The sequence below is a fragment of the Leucoraja erinacea genome, chromosome 30 (genome assembly GCF_028641065.1).
Source record: "Leucoraja erinacea ecotype New England chromosome 30, Leri_hhj_1, whole genome shotgun sequence".
NCBI classification, from domain to species: Eukaryota; Metazoa; Chordata; class Chondrichthyes; order Rajiformes; family Rajidae; genus Leucoraja; species Leucoraja erinaceus.
Window position 1 is genome coordinate 4,133,616 of NC_073406.1, and position 12,694 is coordinate 4,146,309.

Sequence of the window (12,694 nt, forward strand, 5' to 3'; positions counted from 1 at the left end):
GACTCGTTGGGCCTGTTTCCGCGCTGTATCTCTAAACTGAACTAAACTCGATTGAGGTTAGTAGGCCCGACACCGTCTCAAGGTAGAGAGTAAAGAGAGTCAGGTTAAGAGTGTAGTTTAGTTTAGTGATAACCCCGGATGCAGACAGCACCCGTAGCCAGGATCGAACCCGGGTCTCTGGCGCTGTAAACGCTGCAAGAATTCACGACCATTATTACTCGTGGACATTTTTCATCAGGCTAGAAAAACGCCCCTTATTGTTAAAATGTGCATTGGATTTTGTGATATATTTGTATTGTGAAAACATTAGCTGCCAAGGGGTGTTTAGGGGATATATGTTTGTATTGTATTTATGGTGGTGGGTTCTGGCTTGTTTTATTGTAGTATAAATATTATTTTTTAATAGTTGGATAAATTTTTTGATTTAAAAAAAAAAAAAAAAAAAAAAAGCTGGCTAGTATGGTTGTTCCTGGGCCTGGCCAAGCTGGCCATCCGCGAGTCAAGGCGCCAGATGGTGGCGGGCTCTACCCGAGCGGCTGCCTGCCCCTTTTCAGGGGATACGTCCGTGCCTGGGTGTGGATAGAAAGGGAATACGTCCTGTCTACGGGCACCCTGAGGGAGTTCCGGGACCGCTGGGCACCAAGGGGGGTTGAATGGATCCTGGACAAGGATTGCGATATAGTTGTTTAGCAGTTGCTTAGCATATTAGTTTGTCTTGTATTATGGTGGTATTTTGTTTTATTGTATTGTAAATACTATTTTAATATTTGAATAAATATTTTTGATTAAAAAAAAAAATTTTAAAAAAAAGGTGTGTTTAGGGAGGGTGGGTTAGGGTTATTTTGTGATTATTTTTTTTTTAAATGGAGGGAAATGTAATTCCGGACGTCAAATGCACTGTCATTTTTTTTTCCTTCCAATAAAAATGAATTAAATTAAAAAAAAGAGCAAAACACCCCGACCTACTTGATGCCACGAGCACCTATGACTAGCATCACGACCTGCTACGACCGCACATGTCCTCCTTACGACCTCGCAAAGGCCATGCTGCGGGTATGAGTCAAGGGCAAACTCGGCAGAGGTCGTGATTAGGCCGTGAATGTGAAACTCTTGCAGAGGCCTAACGGGCCGGGCCTGTAAACGCAATGAATGGATTAAATAAATTCAATAATATTCAGTCATATTTGTACAAAAAACAATGTCCTTAGTGCAACCAAAGATGTGGAGGCAGAATTAGACCATTCAGCTCATTGAGTCTACTCCATATATAACAACCATATAACAATTACAGCACGGAAACAGGTCGCCTCGGCCCTTCTAGTCCCTGCCGAACACTTACTCTCCCCTAGTCCCATCTACCTGCGCTCAGACCATAACCCTCCATTCCTTTCCCGTCCATATGCCTATCCAATTTATTTTTAAATGATAAAATCGAACCTGCCTCCACCACTTCCACTGGAAGCTCATCCCACACACAGCTACCACTCTCTGAGTAAAGAAGTTCCCCCTCATGTTACCCCGAAACTTTTGTCCCTTAATTCTCAAATCATATCCTCTTGTTTGAATCTTCCCTATTCTCAGTGGGAAAAGCTTATCCACGTCAACTCTGTCTATCCCTCTCATCATTTTAAAGACCTCTAATCAAGTCCCCCCCTTAACCTTCTGCGCTCCAACGAATAAAGACCTAACTTGTTCAACCTTTCTCTGTAACTATTCACCATTCAATCATGGCTGATCTATTATTCCATCTAAACCCCCATTCTCCTGCCTTCTCCCATAACCTTTGAAGCTCTTATCAATCGAGAATCTTTATCAATCTCCGCTTTAAAAATACCCAAAGAATCTTTTGAAGGTAGACATAAGTGCTGGAGAAACTCAGCGGGTGCAGCAGCATCTATGATGGAGCGAAGGAAATAGGCGACGTTTCGGGCCGAAACCCTTCTTCAGTCTGAAGGGATAGCGTTCACAACGAGCATTTCGCCGTCGACACAAGAAACTGCTGAAGCTGGTTCACCAAAAAAAAGATACAATGTGCTGGAGTAACTCAGCAGGTCGCTGGAGAACATGGATAAGGAATGCTTCAGGTTGGGACCTGTTCTTCAGACTGTATCTCTGTCCACGTGTCCACACAAGAGTCCGACTAAACTGACTAACTATTTGGTGTTTAAGAAGGAACTGCAGATGCTGGGAAATCGAAGGTGGACAAAAGTGCTGGAGGAACTCAGCGGGTGCAGCAGCATCTATGGAGCGAAGGAAATAGGCAACGTTGCCTATTTCCTTCGCTCCATGCAAAGAGTTGAACAATCCCCACTATAGGAAATAGGTAACGTTTCGGGCCGAAACCCTTCCGGGTTTCGGCCCGAAACGTTGCCTATTTCCAACGTCGCCTATTTCCTTCACTAACTATTTGTCTACCTTCCTATAAACAGTTACTGGCAGAGTTTAGTGGATGGTTTGTGAAAATGGAATGGATATCTTGGATTGGGAATTCTGGCACACCGTGGTGTTTTATTTGGGAAAGTTCCTGGAAGAGTTGACATTACTTGTTCTAACATTTCTTCCGTGGTTCCAACTTGTTTGTTGACTGTTTAAGAACAAGTCACCCCCCCCTCCCGCTCCCCCCCCTCCATGTGTGATTATTTTGGCCAGTTTGGAGAGTTGCTTTGAGTCCTTTTGTTCCATTTGGCAGATGAGTTTCGTGATTGTATCTCAGCCGTGGCAGCATTCAGTCCGTGAGACAGACGTTAGAGTCTGCACTGAGGCCAGTTCAATGAAATCAACTCAGGTGGCGCAGCGGGTAGAGCTGCTGCCCCACAACGCCAGAGACCCGAGTTCGATCCTGACTGCGGCTGCCGTCTGTACAGAGTTTTCCCCGGGAAGCTCCGGTTTCCTCCCACAATTTGTAGGTTAATTGGCTTTGGGTATAAATGTAACATTGTCCTGAGTATGTTAAACCCCCCTGTCCCACGGTACGAGTTCATTCCAAGAGCTCTCCCTGATTCGAGTTTGCCCTGATTCGAACTCGGAGATTTACGGTAATGGCCACTCGTCGGTACTCGGGGCTCTCGTGGACATTTTTCATCGGGTTGAAAAATCTTCACGAGTCTTCCCGTGCTTTACCTTCCGTTAGCGAGTCTTCCCGAGTACCTGCCGTTAGCGCTAAGAGACGTCCCCGAGCTCCGACGTGCCCGCTACATTCATTCTCTGTGCTTACCACGAGTTTGATTTGTTGTAAACTCGGGAGAGCTCTTGGAATGAACTCGTACCGTGGGACAGGGCTATAAAAGTGTGCGCTGGTCAGCGCGGACTCGCTGGTCCCGTTTCCGCGGACTCGCTGGTCCTGTTTCCTAAACGAAACTAAACTAAACTAAACTAAACTAAATTAAACTAAACTAAACTAAAAAGTCTCTCAGTCCGATGAAAAGTAAAGGCTGTAAATGAGGTGTAAAACCCTGCCAATTCAGATGTTGGGACCCTATCTAACAAGCACATAACACAACTTGCTTGGGAATAACAACTCATTGTGTTCTTGGCAACAATGAACGGGATTTTACAATTGTCTGCCTGAACAAGTATTTTTTTTAAATTATCATCAGTATGTTTCTTCTGCTTCATAAACAGTTATTTATCTTCACCCTATAATGTTTGTTGTCCCCCAGTGACCTTTTAGCTTGAGACAAGGACCTGCCCTTGGTGAATGTGTGGAATTCTTTGCCACAGACGGCTGTGGAGGCCAAGTCAATGGATATTTTTAAAGCAGAGATACATAGATTATTGATTATTACGGGTGTCGGGGGTTATGGGGAGCAGGCAGGAGAGTGGAAAGATAGATGAGTCATCATTTGTGGAATTCCCTGGAATTTGTGGAATTCCCTGCCACAGAGGGCAGTGGAGGACAAATCACTGGATGGATTTAAGAGAGAGTTAGATAGAGCTCGAGGGGCTAGTTCAATCAAGGGATATGGGGAGAAGGCAGGCACGGGTTATTGATAGGGGACGATCAGCCATGATCACAATGAATAGTGGTGCTGTCTCGAAGGGCTGAATGGCCTCCTCCTGCACCTATTGTCTATGTTTCTATGTCCACTCTGATCCCTGGGAGGGTCCAGATTTCTCGCCTGGATCGCTGCTTCTCTACGAGCTGTGGCCAGATCGGCTGTTGTTTCCTTTCCTCCTGGCGGTGAGATGCCAATGCCCCCAGTGCCCTGTAGAACCCCCTGGCAGTGGCCCCCCCATTGCATAAGTCCCTACATTATAGGAGCAGAATTAGGCCATTTGGCATCTACTCCATTCAATCTTTACCCCCTAAACCCCATTCTCCTGCCTTCTCCCCGTAACCCTTGACACCCGCACTAATCAGGAACCTGTCAATCTCAGCCTTAGAAATACCCAATGACTTTGCCACTACAGCCATCTCTGGCAATGAATTCCATAGATTCCCCACTCTCTGACTAAAGAAATTCCTCCTCATCTTCTTTCTAAAGATATGCCCTTTTACTCTGAGGCTGTGACCTCTGGTTCTAGACTCTCTAACTAGTGGGAATATCCTCTCCGCATCCACTCTGTCCAAGCCTTTCACTATTTGGTAAGTCTCAGAGCCCCCCACCCCCATCCTTCTAAACTCCAGAGGGTACAGAACTATCAAACACTCACCCAATAATCCCTGGGATCATTCTCATAAACCTCCTCTAACACCAGCATATCCTTCCTCAGATATAGGGCTAGTTAACTATCGAACCTACCCTGCTCTAAAAGGACACGTTACTGTTTTAACTCGTCCATTATTAATCCCTTCTCCCATGAATTCCCTTTTAAAACGCACCCTCTCTGCAAACGTGTGTCCTCCACACAACCTGTGTTTGAATCTGAAGCAATGGAGAATGGAAATGTTTAGAATTTTCTAAACAGGGACATAAGGGGACATGACTTGAGAATTAAGGGACTGAAGTTTAGGGGTAACATGAGGGGGAACTTCTTTACTCAGAGTGTGGTAGCTGTGTGGAATGAGCTTCCAGTGAAGGTGGTGGAGGCAGGTTCGTTTTTATCATTTAAAAATAAATTGGATAGTTATATGGACGGGAAGGGAATGGAAGGTTATGGTCTGAGCGCAGGTAGATGGGACTAGGGGAGAATATGTGTTCGGCACGGACTAGAAGGGTCGAGATGGCCTGTTTCCGTGCTGTAATTGTTATATGGTTATATGGTTACAAGGAGCAGCAAATGCTAGTTTACAAAAAAAAGACACAAAGTGCTGGAGTAACTCAGTGGGGGCGGGCAGCATCTCTGGAAGACGTGGACCGGTTGAAACCTTTTGTTCAGACTGATTGTGGTGTGGGGGGGGGGGGGGGGGGGGGGGGGGGGGGGGGGGGGGGGGGGGGGGAAGAAAGCTGATCGGCATCGATTAATGTCTTAGTACGGAGACTGAAATGGCACCATATGAATATGTTATTGAAAGAGCTCATCTTTACAAGAGGCCACTTGTAGAATTATGTCGAGCAGATTTTGAATAGGGAATGTCAAATAAGATTGTACACGTTCTACATATATGCAGACATCAAAGACCAGATGTTACAGCTTTAGGGTGAGAGGGGCAAAGATTCAAGCAGATGTGGGGGGGCAAGTGTTTGCACAGAGGGTGGTGGGTGCCTGGAGCGTGTTGCCAGGGGTGGTGGAGGTGGAGGCAAATACGACAATGGTGTTTAGAACTATTAGACACACCAATGTGAAAAGGAATGGAGGGATATGGACCATGTGCAGGCAGAGAAGATTAGTTTAATATCAGGTTCGGACATATCATGGACATTGTGGGCTGAAGGGCCTGTTTTTGTGCTGTACTGCACTATGTTCTAGGCTGATATCCCACCACAACTGGACAGCAGTACTGACCCTCGCACTATCGTTGGTCGGCCTTGCACGCAACGTTATTCCCTTATCAAGTCAAGTCAAGAGAGTTCATTGTCATGTGTCTCAGACAGGACAATGACTTTCTTGCTTTGCTTCAGCACAATAGAACATAGTAGGCATTGACTACAGAACAGATCAGTGTGTCCATACACCATTATATACGTATATACACACATGAATAAATAATCTGATAAAGTGCAAATAACAGATAATGGGCTATTAATGTTCGGAGTTTTGTCCGAGCCATGTATCGATTGTAATCATGTGTTGTCTTTCCACTGGCTGACTAGCGCACGACAAAAGCTTTTCACTGTACCTCGATACACGTGACAATAAACTAAACTGAAACGGAATCAGATGATTCGTGGTCGGCTGAGCTGGTTGGTCCCCGTCTTGAATCTTCACGGAGAGAAACACAACTGGTTGGTCCCCGTCCAATTAGTCTGTATTCTTTTGTACAGTGAATGAGGGGGGGGGGGGGGGAAATCCCTTGTGGGGCTTCCCCCCCCCCCACACACACACACACACACACACACACACACACACACACACACACACACACACACACACACACACACACACACACACACACACACTCACACACACACACACACACACACACACACACACACACACACACACACACACACACACACACACACACACACACACGCACGCACGCACGCACATACACACACACACACACACACACTCACACACACACACACTCACACACACACACACACACACACACACACACACGCACACACACTGATTCACAGACACAGCCACATGTACACATGAGGTCAAGCACCCTAATTCAAATTAAACATTATGAACTGGAGAAACTCAGCGGGTGCAGTAGCATCTATGGAGCGAAGGAAATAGGCAACGTTTCGGGCCGAAACGTTGCCTATTTCCTTCGCTCCATAGATGCTGCTGCACCCGCTGAGTTTCTCCAGCTTTTTTGTGTACCTTCAATTCTCCAGCATCTGCAGTTCCTTCTTAAACATTATGAACTGTTTGAAAGTCGCCCCCTGGTCACATATTCTCTCAGGTTCAACACTAACGCAGCCCTGCGAGTGGATTATGGTTCAGTTATGATCAGAAGTTTTACTGGTGTGGGCCGATTAACCTATAAACATTGTTACTGTATTTCGAGATACAGCAGGGAAACAGGCCCTTCGGCCCACTGAGTCCGTGCGATCACCCCGTATTAACACTATCCTTCACATTAGGGATAATTTACAATTTTTTATACAACACCAATTCACATCCAAACCTGTACATCCTTGCAGTGTGGGAGGATATCGGAGCAGCTGGAGAGAACTCACGTGGTCACAAGGAGGACAAACAGACTCCATACAGGATCGAACCTGGGTCTCTGGCGCTGTGAGGCAGCAGCTCTATCGCTGCGCCACCTATCGTTTTGTGACTATTTGTGCAAACTCCATTTAGACAGCACCCGAAGTCAGGATTGAGCCAGGATCTTTGTTTGGTGTCGACAAGCCAATCATTGAGGTGACCGTTGATCACTAATTGCTACTTTCTCTCTCTAGGGCCATGGTGGACCACATGTGCAGAATGTGTTGGTTCACGCTGGGCGTTCTGCTGCCGTCTCTAGTCGTGGCTGCGCCTCCTCCCATCAATAAACTGGCGTTGTTTCCTGACAAAAGCGCCTGGTGTGAAGCAAAGAACATCACCCAGATAGTTGGCCACACTGGCTGTGAGTCAAAGTCCATCAAGAACAGGTAGGCGTAAAAAATCAACATGTCCAGGGTCTCCGCCCCGAAACGTCACCTATTTCCTTCGCTCCATAGATGCTGCATCACCCGCTGGGTTTCTCCAGCATTTCTGTCTACCTTCAACTAATCTGGGGATGTTGGGGAAGTCCAGAACTAGGGGGTCACAGTTTAAAGATAAGGGGGAAGTCTTTTAGGACCGAGATGTGAAAATCATTTTTCACTCAGAGAGTGGTGAATCTGTGGAATTCTCTGCCACAGAAGGTAGTTGAGGCCACAGTTCATTGCCTATATTTAAGAGTGAGTTAGATGTGGCCCTTGTGGGATCAGGGGGGTATGGAGAGAAGGCAGGGATGGGATACTGAGTTGGATGATCAGCCATGATCATATCGAATGGCGGTGCAGGCTCGAAGGGCCGAATGGCCTCTACTCCTGCACCTATTTTCTATGTTTCTATGTCTATGTAATCTAAGCTGTTCTCTTTTTCCTCAGAGCTTGCCTTGGCCAATGTTTCAGCTACAGTGTGCCCAACACCTTTCCACAGTCCACTGAATCCCTGGTACACTGTGACTCCTGCATGCCAGCACAGTCCATGTGGGAAATTGTAAGTAGGATCCAGCACCTCTTGTGTTCTGCCTTCCCATCTCCCTGTAGACAAGGCCTCTCTGAATGTGTACAGTCACTCTCTCTCTCTCAGTACATCCATCTCAATCTCCCTTCAATCTACATCAATGCACTCAAATTATCCACACGACAGCCTTTCTTATCCCTCTCCACCTTGTTACCCATGTTTTTCACATTTTCCATACATGTAATACATCTTAGAAATGTCCATCTTATTTCCCAGCCAAGAACATGGGCAGGATATATTTCGGGTTGGGACCATTCTTCAGACTGATTGTAACTACAACCAGCGGACCTGAAACGTCACCTGTCCATGCATACTGGAATGGCCGACTCCTGCACCTGCAATAGTTTCTATGTTTGCCCAGGCTCACCTCCCGCAAACTGTTACACCCCAAGACTGAGGATGCTAATCCTGACAACCTGATGAACAGCCTTCACTCTCCTCCTCCCCTTCTCCCCAACACCCTCCCCTTCCCCCTCACTTCCCCCCACCCCCCCCCCCTTCCCACTGCCCTCTCAAAGCTCATGCATTAGGATTAACAACTGAAAATGCTGGCAGCCCTCAGCAGGTTGGGCGGAACTTCATCTTGGACCTTTAACTCTCCGCTAATCTCTCCGCAGATGCTGCCCGACCTGCTGAGTGTTTTTAAGCATTCTCGGTTTTAGTCTCAGATTGTTAGGCATCTGCGGGATTGTTTGTCCGATTTTTTTCTCGCCCCGTTTCACTGGCAACGAGTCAAAGGGTGGGTGTGAATTGCAGGTCAAACTCGAATGCCCGGGGAACGAGGACATGCCCAGAGTGGACAAGCTCGTGGAGAAAATCCTACACTGCAGCTGCCAGGCGTGTGGGAAGGAACAGCATCAAGATTCACAACTTTTCAACGGGATTTTAAACGAGGAGGAGGCATCCCCGGGAATGGCTGAAACTCACCAGATCATCCACCACGAGAAAGAAATCGCCCTCAAATCTGCCAGAGACGAAGCCTAATAAAACGGACATTTTAATAGAAAAATAGCGGTATAAAACTTCAGTTTGTTTTATTTGTTGAGGTCTTAGATTACAGTGGTTCCCAACCTTGTTTAATTCATGGCCGCCTTAGGCACTTTAATTTTTCTGTGCCCCACCCTGACATTATTAGCGGAAATAAAAAGTGTCTCCCTTCATTGAACCTGTGGTCCCCTAAATCCCCAATTTTTTCTGTGCACCCCCCCCCCCCCCTGAAATTTGCCATGGTCCCAGGTTGGGAATCACTGTCTTAGAAGAAGGGAAAAAATCAAAGTGTAACAAATTTAAAAAAAAAACCCCATGCAGACTTATTTAAAGAGAAAGTCTTTAAAAAGTAACATTTGTTGTAGAAATCCCATTCAGATAATAATATATACTTCACCGAGGCCCAGCAAAGTATAATTTGAATTTGATGATCAGTGTTGAGTTCACAAAACCAGTAATCACGTTTGTAAGCCACAGTGTGTAGCCGCTCCAAACACATAACTGTTTGTATATAATATTATACTTTGTAAATCTCTGTCAACTTTTATTTTCCCAAATCTTTGCATTTAATTTTTTGATCATCATATTTCTGGACAAGTAGAGGGAGAAATGACAGGGTGATTAACACTGGGGGGAAATAATAGAATCACAGCCAGAAGGATGGAGGGTTAGAGCAACTAACACAGAGGGTGAGATACTGAATTCAGAGAGCCTCTCTCACATACACATGCACAATGACATACACATACACATACACATACACGTACACATACACATGCACATACATATAGACATACACATACACATAGACATACACATACACATACGCATACACATACACGTACACATACATGTACACATACACATGCACATACATATAGACATACACATAGACATACACATACACATACACATGCACATGCACATACACATACACATGCACACATGCACATACACATACACATAGACATACATAAACATACACATACACATGCACATACATATAGACATACACATACACATACACATACACATACACATACACATACACATACACATACACATACACATACACATACACATACACATGCACATAGACATACACATGCACGATCGTTTTCCTGAACACCTTCGCTCAGTCCACCTGACATTACCTGATCTCCCGGTTGCCAAACACTTTAATTCTCCTTCCCAATCCTACACAGACCTTTCTGTCCTGGGTCTCCTCCATTGTCAGAGTGAGACTAGATGCAAATTGGAGTAACAGCATCTCCTATTTCGCATGGGCTGCTTACAACCCAGCGGTATGAATATTGATTTCTCTAACTTCAGGCAGCCCCGGCATTCCCTCTCTCTCCATCCCTCCCCCACCCAAGTCGCACCAGCTTCTCGTTCTCACCCAGCAAGCAGCGAACAATGGCCTGTTTCCTTTATCATTGTTACTTTTTTGCATATCTTTCATTCATTGTTCTATATCTGGCTACATAATTACCTGTATCTCTCGCTTCCCTTACCCCTAACCAGTCTGAGGAAGGGTCTCGACCAGAAACGTCACCCATTCCTTCTCTCCAGAGATGCTGCCTGTCCCGCTGAGTTACTCCAGTTTTTTTGTGTCTATCTTCGGTTTAAACCAGCATCTGCAGTTCCTTCCTGCACATACACAAAGGCAGACAGACAGGCGTACACTCACATCCAAAAAGACAATCGATCAAATGCACCAGCAGGAATGTCCCTCTGTGAAACGATGTATTGATGGGTAAGGGTTGGAGACTGGGGGACAGCTTGTAAATCATTCTCATCTTGTTTATAACATTGTGCTCTTCCGCTCAAATTCTGTACCTATATATTTTCTTTTTGTAAACTGTTGGATTAAATGTTGATGTATCATACCTCATTTCACTTTTGGCCATCTCTAAAGTTAAAGCCAACAATATTTGGGTCAAATTGTATTTCTGTTGTAGCAACCTGGAGCCTGCCCAAGGCTCATGCAATTACAAATATGCACTTTGGGTTCCAAAAACAGTCAGAGAGAGGTACAGCACAGAAACAGGCCCTTCGGCCCATCTCATCCATGCTGGCCTTTATATCCACCCGCACATATCGCTTATGCCCCTCATTACGACCCTAACCTCTATGCCTCTGGTCTGCCTAATGCCTCTTAAACTTGGTGACTGTACTTCATTTCATCAACATGGGTGCACAGTGGCACAGCAGCTAGATCCGCTGCCTCACAGTGTCAGAGGCCTGCGTTCAATCCTGACTTCAGGTGCAGTCTGTGTGGAGTTTGCAAGTTCCCCCTGTGACCGCGTGGGTTTTCCACCCTCATCCCAGAGACATGTACCTGTGTAGGTCAATTAGCATCTGTAAATTGCCCCAAGTGTGTAGGGAGTGGATGAGAGTGGGATCGCATAGAACTGGTGTGAACGGGTGATCGATGGTCGGCATGGACTCTGTGGGCCAAAGGGCCTTTTTTCATGCTATATCTCTAAACTAAACTAACCCTTCCCTGGCTGCTTGTCCCAGACACTCTCCATTAGAAAAACAAACTTACCCATCAATAATGAGTTGTCTACCAATAGTTTTAGAATACCAAGAGTGAGTTATAAAAATACCAAGAATTTGTAAACCAATAATGATTAGTATACCAATAGTGAGTTTTATACTAATCTGAGGAAGGACATTCTTGCCATTGAGGGAGTACAGAGAAGGTTCACCAGACTGATTCCTGGGATGGCAGGACTTTCATATGAAGAAAGACTGGATAGACTCGGCTTGTACTCGCTAGAATTTAGAAGATTGAGGGGGGATCTTATAGAAACTTACAAAATTCTTACGGGGTTGGACAGGCTAGATGCAGGAAGATTGTTCCCGATGTTGGGGAAGTCCAGAACAAGGGGTGATAGTTTAAGGATAAGAGGGAAGTCTTTTCGGACTGAGATGAAAAAAAAAACATTTTTTACACAGAGAGTGGTGAATCTCTGGAATTCTCTGCCACGGAAGGTAGTTGAGGCCAGTTCACTGGCTATATTTAAGAGGGAGTTAGATGTGGCCCTTGTGGCTAAAGGGATCAGGGGGTATGGAGAGAAAGCAGGGATGGGATACTGAGTTGGATGATCAGCCATGATCATATTAAATGGCGGTGCAGGCTCGAAGGGGTGAATGGCCTCTACTCCTGCACCTATTGTCTATGTTTCTATGTTTCTATGTTTCTAAAAGTCAGCTGTATACTAATAGTGAGTTATATACAAATGCTAATACCCCCGCTGTGAGACAGCCACTGTACTGCTGCCCCACAGTTTAGTTTATTGTCACGTGTAACGAGGTACAGTGAAATGTTTTTGTAGCGTGCTAACAAGTCGGTGGAAAGACAACACATGATCATGATCGAGCCATTCTAAGTGTACAGATATATGTTAATGGAATGTACACA

At 45.5% G+C, this 12,694-nt stretch overlaps 1 protein-coding gene across 1 annotated transcript in view; it reads left to right on the top strand.

Moving 5' to 3' along the window:
• Window positions 1-11,153, top strand: part of nbl1 (NBL1, DAN family BMP antagonist) — a 35,305-nt gene extending 24,152 nt beyond the window's left edge. Inside the window, exons 2-4 of the mRNA XM_055659166.1 lie at window positions 7,464-7,655; window positions 8,139-8,250; window positions 9,034-11,153. Coding sequence (XP_055515141.1) covers window positions 7,468-7,655; window positions 8,139-8,250; window positions 9,034-9,261 — 528 coding nt within the window. The 5' untranslated portion in view covers window positions 7,464-7,467 and the 3' untranslated portion in view covers window positions 9,262-11,153. The remainder of the gene's footprint in view (window positions 1-7,463; window positions 7,656-8,138; window positions 8,251-9,033) is intronic.
• The last annotated feature ends 1,541 nt before the right edge of the window (window positions 11,154-12,694 follow it).